The 13048-nt window shown below is 56.8% G+C and overlaps 1 protein-coding gene across 2 annotated transcripts in view; it reads left to right on the top strand.

The window, feature by feature from the left end:
• The window catches only part of LOC150038937 (WW domain-containing transcription regulator protein 1-like), a 46253-nt gene extending 35757 nt beyond the window's left edge, over positions 1-10496 (top strand). The window contains exons 4-7 of one of the 2 annotated variants that reach the window (XM_090328227.1): positions 1970-2157; positions 8012-8157; positions 9180-9292; positions 10301-10496. In XM_090328227.1, coding sequence (XP_090184353.1) covers positions 1970-2157; positions 8012-8157; positions 9180-9292; positions 10301-10422 — 569 coding nt within the window. In that variant the 3' untranslated portion in view covers positions 10423-10496. Of the gene's footprint in view, positions 1-1969; positions 2158-8011; positions 8158-9179; positions 9293-10269 lie in introns of both variants that reach the window. The other variant, XM_090328226.1, reaches the window with a different exon arrangement.
• The last annotated feature ends 2552 nt before the right edge of the window (positions 10497-13048 follow it).

The following is a 13048-nucleotide window of genomic DNA, read 5'->3' as shown; positions in this document are numbered from 1 at the left end:
AAGGCAAGGGAGGGGCTGTGTGTAGCACAGGGGTCCCGAGAGCTCAGGGCCAGCGAGGCGTGAGGTCGCCACCCTCCAGGTCCTCTGGGTGTGTGTGTGTACACCTGGATACTGGGGATTGAACTCAAGACCTAGGTACTGCGCTTGAGCCTTTTCACTCAAGGCTGGGGCTCTGTGTTTTGGCCACAGCTCCACTTTTGTCTTAATTGGAGGTGAGTCTCAAGACTGTCGCCAGGCAGGCTTTGAACTGTGATCCTCAGATCTCAGCTTCCTGAGTAGGTAGGATTGCAGGCCTGGTGTGGCAGGATTTTCCTTTTCACGCAGAGTTACACAGACACTAACATTCCTGACAAGTGCACACGCATTTCCTGGTGTTCAAGGTTTCCTGGGAAACCACTGCAGGCCCCGCTGTGCCCTGCCTGAAGCCAGCGGGCCTGGGCCTGAGCGCCATCGCTGTGGCCACACCTGGAGCTTGTGAGGAGCTCGTGAGGCAGTTGTGAGGGAAACAGGCTTTTAGGCAGGCAAGGTCAAGGGTGTCTTAGCCCGGAGCCCAGGGCTTCCTCTGCCCCCAAGTGGACAAAGGCATCAGTGTGAATCAAATGCTGCCGGGCTGATACTTTACAGATTTTTGGAAGCAAATGTGCCCTCCAGTGTAAAGCTGCTTTTATTTTCCCTCTGACCTGGTTGGAAGGCTAACGCTGTTTCTGGGAAATTAGAGAAACAATCGGATTGCTGTTGGCGGAGAGACCGACAAGACGGAAGGGGAGAGGTGGGGAGAGGCTGGCTTGGGCAGGGAGGGTGCAGACGGCTCTGCGGCAGGCACATCCGCAGAGCAGACGCAGCACACCTGGTCCAGCTGGCTGCTTTTCCTGTGCACAGGTGGTGCACCACCCCTGCATCCCCTCCCCCACCCCTGCAGCCTTGGGTAGACAGTTTCACTGCATTCTTAAACTTTCCCCGCTCCGTCTTTTTCCTCTCTTTTCCCCTCCTCCTGCTTAGGGCGTGATGTTAGATTAAAAAAAAAAATCTAATGTTTTTATCAGAAGCAAATGAGCCCTGGCCACGAGACGCTCCAGAGCTCCTCGCAGAGCCAGCCCGGGGCTCCCAACGGCTCCATCTGCTGTGCAGGGCTTGTTTCTTCATGTGAGCCCGTTCCCCTGTCTCCTATTCTCTCTCCCCCCCTCCCCTCTCCCAAGAAGCCCATGCCTTATGTGTACACTGCCCTGGGCGTGTGATGGGCTCGCGGCTTGGGGGTGCACTGGACACGGTGTGTGGGCACCCTGGCTGTGTGGATTCTGCCAGGCTTCCCGCAGCAGAGGGTGCAGGTGTGGACAGACCCAGCCTCCCGTCCTGGCCTTCCGGTCACTTCTCCCAGCCGTGGGCTGCAGACGCTGCTGGAACACCAGGGCTGCAGCCTTTAAAATGCTTGTAATTCCCCTGTCCAATCACAAATGCGGTTAACCTGTGTTTCCTTCCCCCCCCCCCCCAATTGGTCTTTCCTGTTGCAAAACTGAGCATTTCCAGTCAGTCAGGTGTCTGAGTCTGGCGCAGGCTTCTTGGGATTCCCTGTTTGAACACAGTACTTGAGTCATGTTCCTGCATGCACTTTACACTTTGTTATCCTCTCGCTCGTCTGTCCTAGAACTGTGTGCCCATGGTGTGTTGATGATCCGTGCGGGCATGGGCGGGGGACCCCCCAGCCTGACACCTGGGGGAACCCCAGAGCCTGGACCCCCGGCCTGGGGGTTTCTCCTGCTTGAAGTGTGCGCTGCCACTGACTTTTCATGGAGCGCCAAAGCCAAGCCTTAGAGGAGCCAGGAAGCCCTTTGTGCCCAGATGACAGTGGTCAGAGGTCAGCACGATGAAGGGGCAGGGACAAGGCCGTCTCTGCCGAGCACTGCAGGCTCCAGGAAGCCCTGCACTGCGGAGCTCGGCCACTGAGCTCTTCCCCCTCCCTCCCTCTCTCCAGTGATGACCGCCCAGCACCAGCCGCCGATGGCACCTGGTGCCCTGAGCCAGCAGAGCGCCTCGGCGGGGCTGACAGCCCAGCAGCAGCAGCAGCAGCAGCAGCAGCAGCAGCAGCAGCAGCTACGGCTCCAGAGGATCCAGATGGAGAGGGAGAGGATCCGACTGCGGCAGGAGGAGCTCATGCGGCAGGTATGGCCGGCGGCGGCCACGCCGGGCCTCCCCGGGGCGTGTCCACACACCAGCGTGTGTCAGCATGGCTGCCACAGGCAGGAGAGGGTGGAGAGAAAGAACGCTCCTCTGAGCGGTGACCAGGCCTGCTGTCCCAGGCATCACACTGGCACTCGCTGTACTTCCTGGGTCAGGGATTTAGGAAAGGGCTCGGCGGGACGGCAGTTTGGAGGGGAGGAATGGCCGGTCCTCTGGAGTCCAGGAGAAAAGGGCCCTGTGGACTTGAATCCGGGGACTCAGTATTGATTCACTGGAGTTGACAGCTGGTGGGGCGGCACAGGGGCCGGAGGCCAGGGAGACGCAGCCTCCTGGAACCTGCTGGAGACCCTGAGGAGGCCTGCGCTGCTGAGAAGTCGGTGGTCACCATTCACACTTCCTCCTTCCTTGGGGCTGGGGTGGGGGGTGAAGAATGCAGACTGTGGACAGAAATACTGACTGAACCGTCTCCATCATCACCAGGACGGAGGAGGCCAGGATAGGAGCTCAGGTGGCTCGCTTTCTCCCTCCCTGTCAGGGTCCTTCGTCCCCAGTCCCTCTCGACTAGCCGGAGGGATGGGGAAACACACACCCCGACCAGTCCAAGCCATGAGAGGAGAGACCCACTGTCCTCCCGCACTGAGCCTTCCTTCCCCGGAGCACGAACAGACGCCACGCAGCTTCATCAAGGCAGGAAAACCTCTCTCCCCCTCCCTTATATTGGGTGTCATAGCCTGTCAGCACAACAGGTGGGCAGGATAAAGAGGTCCACTTGTTTACCCCTACTACAGGTCTCAGCAGAAAGTTATTAGAATGGCGTTACTCAGCCCCCAAAAGCTCCCCCGTTTTTATCCTAGAAAAAACCTAGGCTATGTGGGGCTACCATCATATCAGATCGACTGTGCCTGTCTTAGGTGTCTCCAAGCTCGCTAGTCTTCTTACCCATCATGGGATCACCAAGTCCTTTCTACTTGGCTCCTGTCTTAGGTTGATAGGCTGACAGCTGGGACTTGCCCGTCTTTGACTACCAGCCGTCCATTTAAGCAAATCAGACCTGAGGGGATGCACCTATTTCCATGGGAGCAAACAACGCCTGTCCCATTAGCATTCACTTTAGTGCATAAAAATAAATCCAAACCCATCAATCCTACCCATCTTTGATCAAGTCCCCAAATCTGATTAACAATAATTATTTGTGTGGATTATTCAAAACATTCTCTGTAGGAACTGCGGTGGCAAGGGCAATACTCGCGGCAGTAACGGTAGATGTGGCAATGCTCGCCACCACGGCCAGGAAAATAACAAAGTCGTCTTTACTGATGAGCGGGAAAGCATTCTCCTCCGCCTGTACAGGCACTGGTATGGGTTCCGACTACAACAGCCAGAGTAAACAGGGAAACATTCCAACATTAACTAAGAACACATTATTGAAAGCAATGGAAAAAACAAAGACTATCACACAAGCCATAGGGAATAGCAGGGCAATGGAAGAATTAGAGTCTTCCAATCCTCCCCACCCCCATTTTGTTTTAAACTACTGTCTCCATGTCTCTAATTTATCCTATCTCACTTTCCAAAAATGACTCTGGTCCCTTCATTTTAAGGGGGTTATGGGCGAAGATCCATTTTCTGTAACTTCAAGTTGACTCAGGGGCGTTGTCTATTTTGCCAGGGACCCTAAAAAGCTTTAGCCTGTTTTCAACTATTCTGCACCCGAGCACAGGCTTTCTAAATCACTACCATTTAATTCTTTCTTGAGTATTTTTCTGAACTTCTTTTCACCTTTCTCAAACTGTTTACTCCAGTATAATTTGCCACATAGTTTTAGACTTAGATTTGCCCATATAGCATGCTAACAATGTAACCTTGAACATGTTCACTCATATCTGTTCACACACACATTCATACTCGCGCAAAACATCGGTAGTTGCAGTCTGAACCCATTTCGGTTCTATTCTAAAATATTGGTCGTTCCGGTCTGAACTCATCTGGTTCTATTCTAAAATTGCCTCGCCCTTATACCGCTCTGGCCAGGGACTCCCGCGAGGTTCCGTCCCTCCGTGCCGAAGTGACCTGCACTTCGGAGGCGGACTGGGAATGATTATTAAAATCTTTTACTGTTAAAACACCTAGCTGCTTCTGCTGTGTTTGCCTCTCCGCTTTGGTACAGCTGCGGCTTCTTTGCCTTTTTTCTCCTTAGGTTTGGGTGGAGTTTTTGGTTTTCCTTTTCCTCAATTTTCTACCTTTTGCCTTTTTTATGGGTTTTTCTTTTTATCTTTTGCTTTTTTTTAATGGGTTTTTCTTTGTATTTTCCTTTCAGGTTTCTCTGGTTTCTCAGTCTTTGAGGAGGTTTCCTTACTTTTTGACTTTTGTAGGTAGTTGCTTCCTTTTCTCTTGTTTACCACTTTTTCTTTTTGTCTTTCTCCCTGTCTTTTTTTTCCCTATAAGCAATTTCAGCCTGCATTTTCCCCCTTCAGGTTTCCCTGTCCCTTCAGTCCCTTTTTCTTTTTCTTTGCATTATCTTCCTTTCAGGTTTCCCTGGCCCTTCAGTCCCTTCTCCCTGTATCTCTTGCTTGGCTCAACTCGCAGTCGTGCCCCTTTCATGCCCCATTTCGTGCCCCACGTTGGGTGCCAGTATGTCGAGGTCCTTTGTCCCCAGTAGGGGGGACAAAGTAGGAGGGATGGGGAAAAACACACCCCGACCAGCCCAAGCCGCGAGAGGAGAGACCCACTGTCCTCCGCACTCAGCCTTCCTTCCCCGGAGCACGAACAGACGCCACGCAGCTTCATCAAGGCAGGAAAACCTCTCTCCCTCCACTAAAACCCCCTCCTTATATTGGGTGCGGGAGCCTATCAGCACAGCAGGTGGGCAGGATAAAGAGGTCCACGTGTTCACCCCTACTACATCTCAGCAGAAAGTTATTAGATATGGCGTTACTTGGCCCCCAACACCTCCCCAGCCCCTCATTTCTGGGGTGGGCAGGCGGGCGCCTCTGTGGCCATTCTAGAGCCGCTGGCTGGCTAGAGCCTGGCTTCTGTCCAGGCAGGAGTTTTTAGCGAGGCTGGCTGTGCCCGCTGCACAGGGTGAGGTGAAGCTTGCAGCCAGAAGCATTTCCCAGGGCCCAGCCTCAGGCCCCGCCATCCACACCGGTGAAGATCTGAACTCGTCTCTCGCGGTGGGCTCCAGGCTCCGCTCGTGGGTCTCTGGCTCCGAGACTGCTCTAGCACCCTGCTTTCAGCAGCGATTAGTCCTGGCCCACCCAGAGCTTGAGCTCCCAGAAAGAACCATTTTTCCAAGGTCTTCTGTTGTCCAGTCTGGACAGGGTTCTCACACCCGACTTCATCCTAAAACAGTGAGAAGGAAGGAGAGTGTTACAAACAGCAGTGTCCCCTTGTGGCTGGTGAGAGGAGAGGCAGCGCCCCCTTCTGCCCTGGGAAGCTCCAGGACCGCCTTTCCCAGACCCCCACTTTATTGCCTACTAAGTGAAAAGAATTCCTAAATCATCATGTTTTTCTGAGTCCCGAGGAAGGCAAAGAGATTGAACACGAGATCCTGAATTAGAAGAGCAGCAGCAGGCAGGAGGCAATAATTACAGACTCAGACGTTTTCCCAAGCGTCAGATTCCTGCTCTGCTCCTGCACACCACCGAGGCTGCTGTGGGTGATGGGAAGGGGGCTCAGGAGGAGGGCTCCAGGCTTGGCTCCAGCAGCAGCCACCTTGATCCCTGCTGTCTCTTGGCACAGACCACAGAGGAGACTTCCAGCAGACATTTGTCTCCCTCCCTCTCCTAAAGAAGGCAGATATTCAGCATTCAGCCTGCAAAAGCCATCTTGGTTTTGGCAGAGAGAAAATAACTATTTTAATGTTAGGATTTCAAAATATTGTCTCCCTGCCTTTGTCTTTTGTTTCTTTTCACTCCACCCTTCTGGTGAAACAATGCAGGCTTCCACTCTCCGGGGCTGGGGCCACACCCTTGGCCGGCTGGTGGACGGCTCGGCTGACCCGGCAGCCGGAGCCAGGAGGGGGACCTGGGAGGAGAAGGTGCTGCCCAGCCTCAGGCCAGCACTGGCTGTGCCACCCTGTGCCCTGCATCCTCCCCGCTCCTCCACACTCCTCTACCCTCCACTCCTCCCTGCTCCTCCACACTCCTCCCCACCCCTCTACTTGCTGCTGCCGGTAACAGCCTCAGCCAGAAGGGAGGAGGCTGTGTTCATAGCATACACTGCCTGCCTGCCTGCCTGCCTTGGACTTGAACTCAGGGCCTGGCACTGTCCTTGAGCTGTTTGCTCGTGGTTGGTGCTCTACCACTTGAGCCACAGCCTCATTTTTCACTTTTTGGTGGTTAATAGGAGATCAGAATCTTATGGACTTTCTTTTTTTTTTTTTTTTGCCAGTCCTGGGCTTGAGCTCAGGGCCTGAGCACTGTCCTTGGACTTTCTCAAGGCTGGAGCTCTACCACTTGAGCCTCAGCACCATTTCCGGCTTTTTTCTATGTATGTGGTACCGAGGAATCGAACCCGGGTCTTCATGCATGCTAGGCAAGCACTTTAACCACTAGGCCAAACTCCTGGCCTCTTATGGACTTTCTTGCCCTGAGTTGACTTTGAATCAGGTCCTCAGATCTCATCCTACTGAGTAGCTTGGATTACAGAGCCACTGGGTTCCAGCAACCTAGAGCTTTGTGTGGGCAGGCAGTGTGGTAAAGTGCTTGCCTGGCATGCACGAAGGCCTGGGCTCAATTCCCTGGTACCACATGCACAGAAAAAACCAGAAGTGGTGCTGTGGCTCAAGTGGTAGAGCCCTAGCCTTGAGAAGGCCCAAGGACAGTGCTCAGGCCTGAGTCCTAGTCCCAGGACCGGCAAAAACAAAACAAAAAAACACATTCTGTGTTTCAGGGACTGGATGACCACAGATTGGCCACATGACTCTAAAGCCCTTGTCACCCTTCACAGGAGACTTGCCACACACAGAGCCCCCAGTCACCATGCTTGAACTCTAGTAACCCCTGCACTTGAACTCTAGTAACCTCCACACTTAAACTCTAGTAACCCTTGTGCTTGAACTTGCTGCAGAAAGCATTGCAATTGAAGGCCTCAGTGGTCAGCTTGTCTGGACCAGGTACTGAGTCCTGGCTGTGAAGATGGGCCGGGGAAGGGGCTAACAAATGTCCCCTCGCTTTGGTGGTCCCAGGCTCAGTTTGTCTCTGTAGCCAGGGTTGGGGCTCAAGAATATGTGCTTGTGTTTTTATCAAAACAGGAGACTGGGAGGTGGCACCCAGGGAGGGATTTTCAGGAGTGAGTTTGTGAGCTTTGGGTGAGTGGCAGAGGCGTGTGTGGTGTGAGCTGTGAGTAAACCCCTGCTCCTCTGTGGGCTTTGTGCGGAGCTGTCTCTGCCTTAGCTACTTAACCCAGCTCAGCAATGTGATCAAGGAGAAACATGGATGGAGACTTCTTAAACAAACGTTTGCATTGGGTTTTCTGCCTGCTCTGTTAGGGAATAAGCCAGATGCAATTTAATGCAGACCCTAAAGGCTGCAATTCCCCAGTGCCATGGCCACTGAGTGGCACTGGCGGGATGTACTGGCTGGTCCACAGGCATCTGGGTGAGAACCCAGGCCAGGAGGGCCTTGGACCCGGAAGGCTCAGACACTGTGGTGATGGGGCAGCTGGGGCGCCTGCCTGAGGCTGTGCCCGGAGCCCTCCTTGGAGCAGGAACCACAGTAATGGCTTCCCGGAAAGACTATGAAGTTCTCTGTACCCCGGGGCAGTCCAGGTGGGGTCTGTGTTCTGGTCCCGGAGGCCACGGCTAACTCCTCTCCTTTACCTCTGGCCCTGGCAGGAAGCTGCCCTCTGCAGGCAGCTCCCGGTGGAGGCAGAGTCCCTGGCTGCTGTGCAGGCCGCCGCTGTCAACTCACCTGCAATGGCCACGGACCTGAGGTCTATTAGCAGCAGCAGCAGCAGCAACTCAGATCCTTTCCTCAACGGGTAAGTCACAGCTCCCGGCAGGGAGGTTCTCCACTCTCCACTTTCTGCCATCTGCCATTAAGACTGAGTCACACTGGAAAAGGCGAGGTGTGTGAGACTGGAGGTAAAGTCAGGAACTGGGGGAGCTGGCAGGAAAAGGAAAGGCAGAGACACTGATCTACCCTTAAAAAAATCCTTAGCGGGGCGTGGTGGCCCACAGCTCTCATCCTAGCTACTCAGGAGGCTGAGATCCAAGGATTGTGGCCCTGGCACTAAAGCCTGTGTGACTCTTATCTCCAGTCAACCACTAAGAAACCAGAAGTAGCGCTGTGGTTTAAGGGGTAAGGCTGAAGAGCTCAGGGACAGTGCCCAGGCTCAGAGTTCAATTCCTACAACCGACAAAAAAAATCCTAAATCCAGTTGTCAGCAGATTGGGCATCGTGGCCCAGCTTACAACTCCAGTGTGGTAGCCCAGACCTTCCGTCCTCTCCAGTGCTGGGACCACGAACACGAAGTTCCACGCCTGGCTGCACATAGCCTTCCAGTTCCCGCTCGTGTGCTCCAGAGAGATTCAGCATTGTATTTTCTTCTCCTTTTACTTAAAAAAAAAAAAAAGTACGAAACAGGACTGGGAGGGTGGTCTAGTGGTGGAGGGCTGGCCTAGCATGCACGAAGCCCTGGGTTCGATTCCTTGGTTCCACATACACAGAAAAAGCTGGAAGTGGTGCTGTGGCTCAAGTGGTAGAGCCCTAGCCTTGAGCACAGAGAGGCTCAGGACAGCGCCCAGACCCCAAGCTCAAGACCCAGGACTGGAAAAAAATGAAAATAAAAACAAAACCCAGAAATGGCAGCCTCCTCTGCAGTAGCCGGTCATTTGTGAGATGGAAAGGCCATCAGAGTCCACTGCTGGGAATGCCCCTCAGCTTATCGCCTGTTCATTTCCGGAAGATTAGGGTGTGTGTTTCAGATGGAGGGGGAGGAAAAGGTGTCCTGGCCCCCGCGGCCCAGGGGCTGCCTGACCGCCGTCTCCTCTCGCCCTGCAGCGGGGCCTACCACTCCCGGGAGCAGAGCACCGACAGTGGCCTGGGGCTGGGGTGCTACAGCTTGCCTACCACGCCCGAGGACTTCCTGAGTCACGTGGACGAGATGGACACAGGTGGGAGCCTTTGGGAAGCGCCATGCTCGTCCCCATCTCAACCGGGAAGTGCTCAGCTACCTCATGGGGCCCCTGAGAGCCCAGCTGCAGGCCCTGGTCCACTCTGTGCTCTTAGAGCTCTGCAGATACCGCTTTCCTAGGGAAGGGGTTTAAGCTTTTGCTCGCAGGGAGAAGAGGGGACAGGAGGAGGAGGGGGAGGAGGAGGGAGAGAGCAGTAGAAGACACTCTGGGCTGCTTTTCCCTTGCTGTGGGAGGCGGTGTTGGCTCATTGGCTCTCTGTGTTGGCTCGTGGCTGCCCTCCAGTCCTCATGGCTGCCCCATGGCTGGCCCCCTCCCCCTGGCCCCCCGGTCAGCCTGAAGTCTGTGTCTGTGTGAGGTCACCAGGACGCACGCACACTTCTGCCCTTCCTGGGGTGGTACGTGGGCTCACACTTGCTTGGGGGCCTCTACCACACGAGATGCTCCACCGGCTCCTTTTTATTTTTGCCAGTCCTGAGGCTTGAACTCAGGGCCTGGGCACTTCCCTGAGCTTCTGTTGCCCAAGGCTAGCGCTTGACCACTTGAGCCACGCGCCACTTGCGGCGTTTTCTGTGTATGTGCTGCAGAGGGATTGAACCCAGAGCCTCATGCAGGCCAGGCCCTTTCTGTGGTGGTTTTGATGGGGTCTCCGGCCCGCCCGGACCAGCCCGGAGCCCCTGCCTGTCGTCCTGACGTAGCCAGGCGGCAGCGGGAGCCACCGCACCTGCCACCATGTCTGGGCTGGCCTCGCCTGGCAGCGACCTGGGGCAGAGCCACGGTGCCTTTGTGTGCTCCGGACTCAGCCCTGAGGACCTGGAGGGGCTGAGGCTTCCCCTCCCCCCTCCCAGGGGAAGGGGCTGAGGCTTCCCCTCCCCCCCCTCCCAGGGGAAGGGGCTGAGGCTTCCCCTCCCCCCCTCCCAGGGGAAGGGGCTGAGGCTTCCCCTCCCCCCCTCTCCCAGGCGAAGGCTCAGGCCAGGCTTCCATGAACAGCACCCCCCAGCAGAGCCGCTTCCCCGACTTCCTCGACTGCCTGCCCGGCACCAACGTGGACCTGGGGACGCTGGAGTCTGAAGACCTGCTCCCTCTCTTCACGGACGTGGAGTCCGCCCTGAGCAAGAGCGAGCCCTTCCTGACCTGGCTGTGAGCCCCTCCCGGGGCGCCGGCCGCGGCGGGCGGGTCAGCGAGGCCGGGGCGGACGGCACGGCCCGGGGGCGGCCATGGCGCGTCGCAGGCCCCAGCAGGTGGCCCACGCGTGTCCTCCGGGTCGTTACGCTGCGGGGAGCCTGCCTGGCCCTGCCCCTCCGCCGCCCCCAGGCCTCGGCGCCGCCCCTCCCGCCCTGCCCCTCCGGGCCGGGCGCCGGCCTCCAAGTCCAGGAGCGTCCATCGGCCCCGCGTCCTTTAAAAGCGCCGCTCGGGACCTTCCCCTCCAGACCAGCTTCGCGGGTGCCGGGCCCTTGTCCAGCTGCCCTTGTCCAGCCGCGCGGCCCCTGGCCCTGCTCCTGTCTGTGGAAGCCTCTGGGCCGGCGGCCGCGGTGGCCGTGCACTCGGCCTGGCAGCCCTGGGGTTTTGCCTTCGAGCTCCGGGTGTCCGGGCGCTGCAGGCGCGGCCCAGCCGCCGTGACGAGCGCCCGCGGCCCGGTGTCCACGCCGGCCGGCCGCCCCGCTGCGCTCCGAGGGCTCTGCGCAGGGCCTGCTCGTGCCTCGTGGCGCCGGGCTGCCGTGGGGCGGGGCCCACACGGGCACTCAGTCAGGGGACAGGAGAGCCCGGGAGACCGGAGGGGAGGAGGAAGGGCCAGGCAGAGCACCCAGAAGGTGCGGCAGGGGCGGACGCGAGAGCGCAGGGCTGCAGTGAGGGGACGGGAGGGGAGGCAGGAGCGGGGAGGGGAGGCCGGAGCCGGGAGGGGAGGCAGGAGCGGGGAGGGGAGGCAGGAGCCGGGAGGGGAGGCAGGAGCGGGAGGGGCTCCCCTCCTCCCCAGGACCCCCAAGCCCTCCGCCCTCCCATGCCCGAGTGGCTCCGTGGCCCTTGCAAAATGCGCTATGGAAGAGGAGGACAGACAGGGCACCGAACCAAGCTCTGCAGTGTTACTGTGTTTTTAAGTTTTATAGACTCATTTTCAGGTTGCTCAATGTACGGGAAAGACACCCTTCTTTTTTAAGTAGTGAACCTCATCGATGACGTACATCACCGGGGCTTAGGAGTAATTTTCTAGTCAGCGTATGGCGTTAGATGATGCTAGAATAATTTTTAGTGGATTAGTTGGGACATTTATTCATGGACATGATACATATTTTGCAGAGCAAATTGTGGGCCCTGTTTACTAATAGAGAAAAGCCAGATGGAATTTTTGTTTTTAAAGCCATAAAATATGGCCTTTGTTAAAGGAACATGGAAGCTCGGGCGTGACAAAGAGCAAGGTGAGCCGGGCTGGGTCTGCGCTGGGACCCCAGCCCTGAGCCGCCCGCCTCCAGAGCAACGCGCAGAGGCCGTCCTGACACGTTGAACTCTGCAGAATTCTCCACGCGGTGCTATTTATACAGTTTCCTATTACAGGACGACTACAGGATAATTCATTTTTATTCCTAGACCTAATAAATCAACCCATAAATCTCACAATCTCATACCAAAAAAAAAACTGTCATAGAAAAAGCTGGTCGAGAAGGTGGGACTAAAAACTGAAGTTGTTTCTGTGATTTGTTTTTTAAGCTTTTTTCCCCTCTTTCATAGAAGACATTTTCTGGAAGCAAATAAACGGTCAGAACCTGCGTGTATGTGTGTGAGCTGGGGTTCTCTGTCGTGGTCTGTGGGCACTGGCGGCCTCCAGGCCGCTTCACTGGGGACGAGGGGAGCAGAGCCTGGTGAGCCGGGGAGGGCCTGACTGCGTTCTAGAAAGTGCTCTGCAGATGGCAACGTGGAGGGAGAGGCAGGCCGTCCCCTGTGCAGTCAGAAGAGAACTTTCCAGAAAGAAACAAAACCCAAGGGGCCCGGAGGTTGTCCTAGTGGTAGAGTGCTTGCCTCGCATGCACGAAGACCCGGGTTCGATTCCTCATGCTCCAGAGGAAATCCCAGACCTGAGGAGAGGCAGGGCGCAGGTCTTCCTCCTGCCCTGGGCGCCTGCCCAGCACTCAGTGCTCTGGGCTCAGTGCTCTGGGCTCAGCGCTCAGTGCTCTGTGTGGCACTTGATCCCCCTGGACACCCTTCCCTCTACCCAGGCATCAAGCAGCAGCTCTAGACCTCAGCTGGAGGAGGAGAACCCTAGGGGAGACAGCGTGACCACTGTGAAGGGGGTGCTTATGGCTGAGTCCCCAGGGGGTTATGTGATGGGGACCTTGCTACAGGCTGGTGAGGCTCAGCCGCTGGCCAGGCCATCCCCCCCCTCCCGCATGGTGACGCAGATGGCAGACCAGGCTGCCCGAAGCCTGCAACCAGACCCTGCCTCAGCCTGGGGAAACCGAGGCAGAGAAGACGTGCCGGCCCAGCACGTGTGAGCCCGAACACAGCCTCTGGGTGTGGGGTGCCCCCCCCCCCCGCCCTCCTCCCCGTGTTGGTATCAGGCTCACAAAGCCATCGTGGGGTCTGAGGCCCAGAGCCCGGCCCACGCCCGGGGTCTGCAGTGCCCTTCTCCCCTGTCACCCTGCTGTGGTGACACAGCCTCCGGCCTGGCACTCACACATGAGCCCAGGACGGCAGGTTCACAAGGACCCACACGAGCCACCACAGAGGCGTCACAGCAATTATTGA

The sequence above is a fragment of the Megascapheus bottae genome, unplaced genomic scaffold (genome assembly GCF_031878675.1).
Source record: "Megascapheus bottae isolate mThoBot1 unplaced genomic scaffold, mThoBot2.hap1 H_3, whole genome shotgun sequence".
NCBI classification, from domain to species: domain Eukaryota; kingdom Metazoa; phylum Chordata; class Mammalia; order Rodentia; family Geomyidae; genus Megascapheus; species Megascapheus bottae.
The sequence above is the reverse complement of the archived record's forward strand: the minus strand, read 5'-3'. Positions and strand labels throughout refer to the sequence as shown.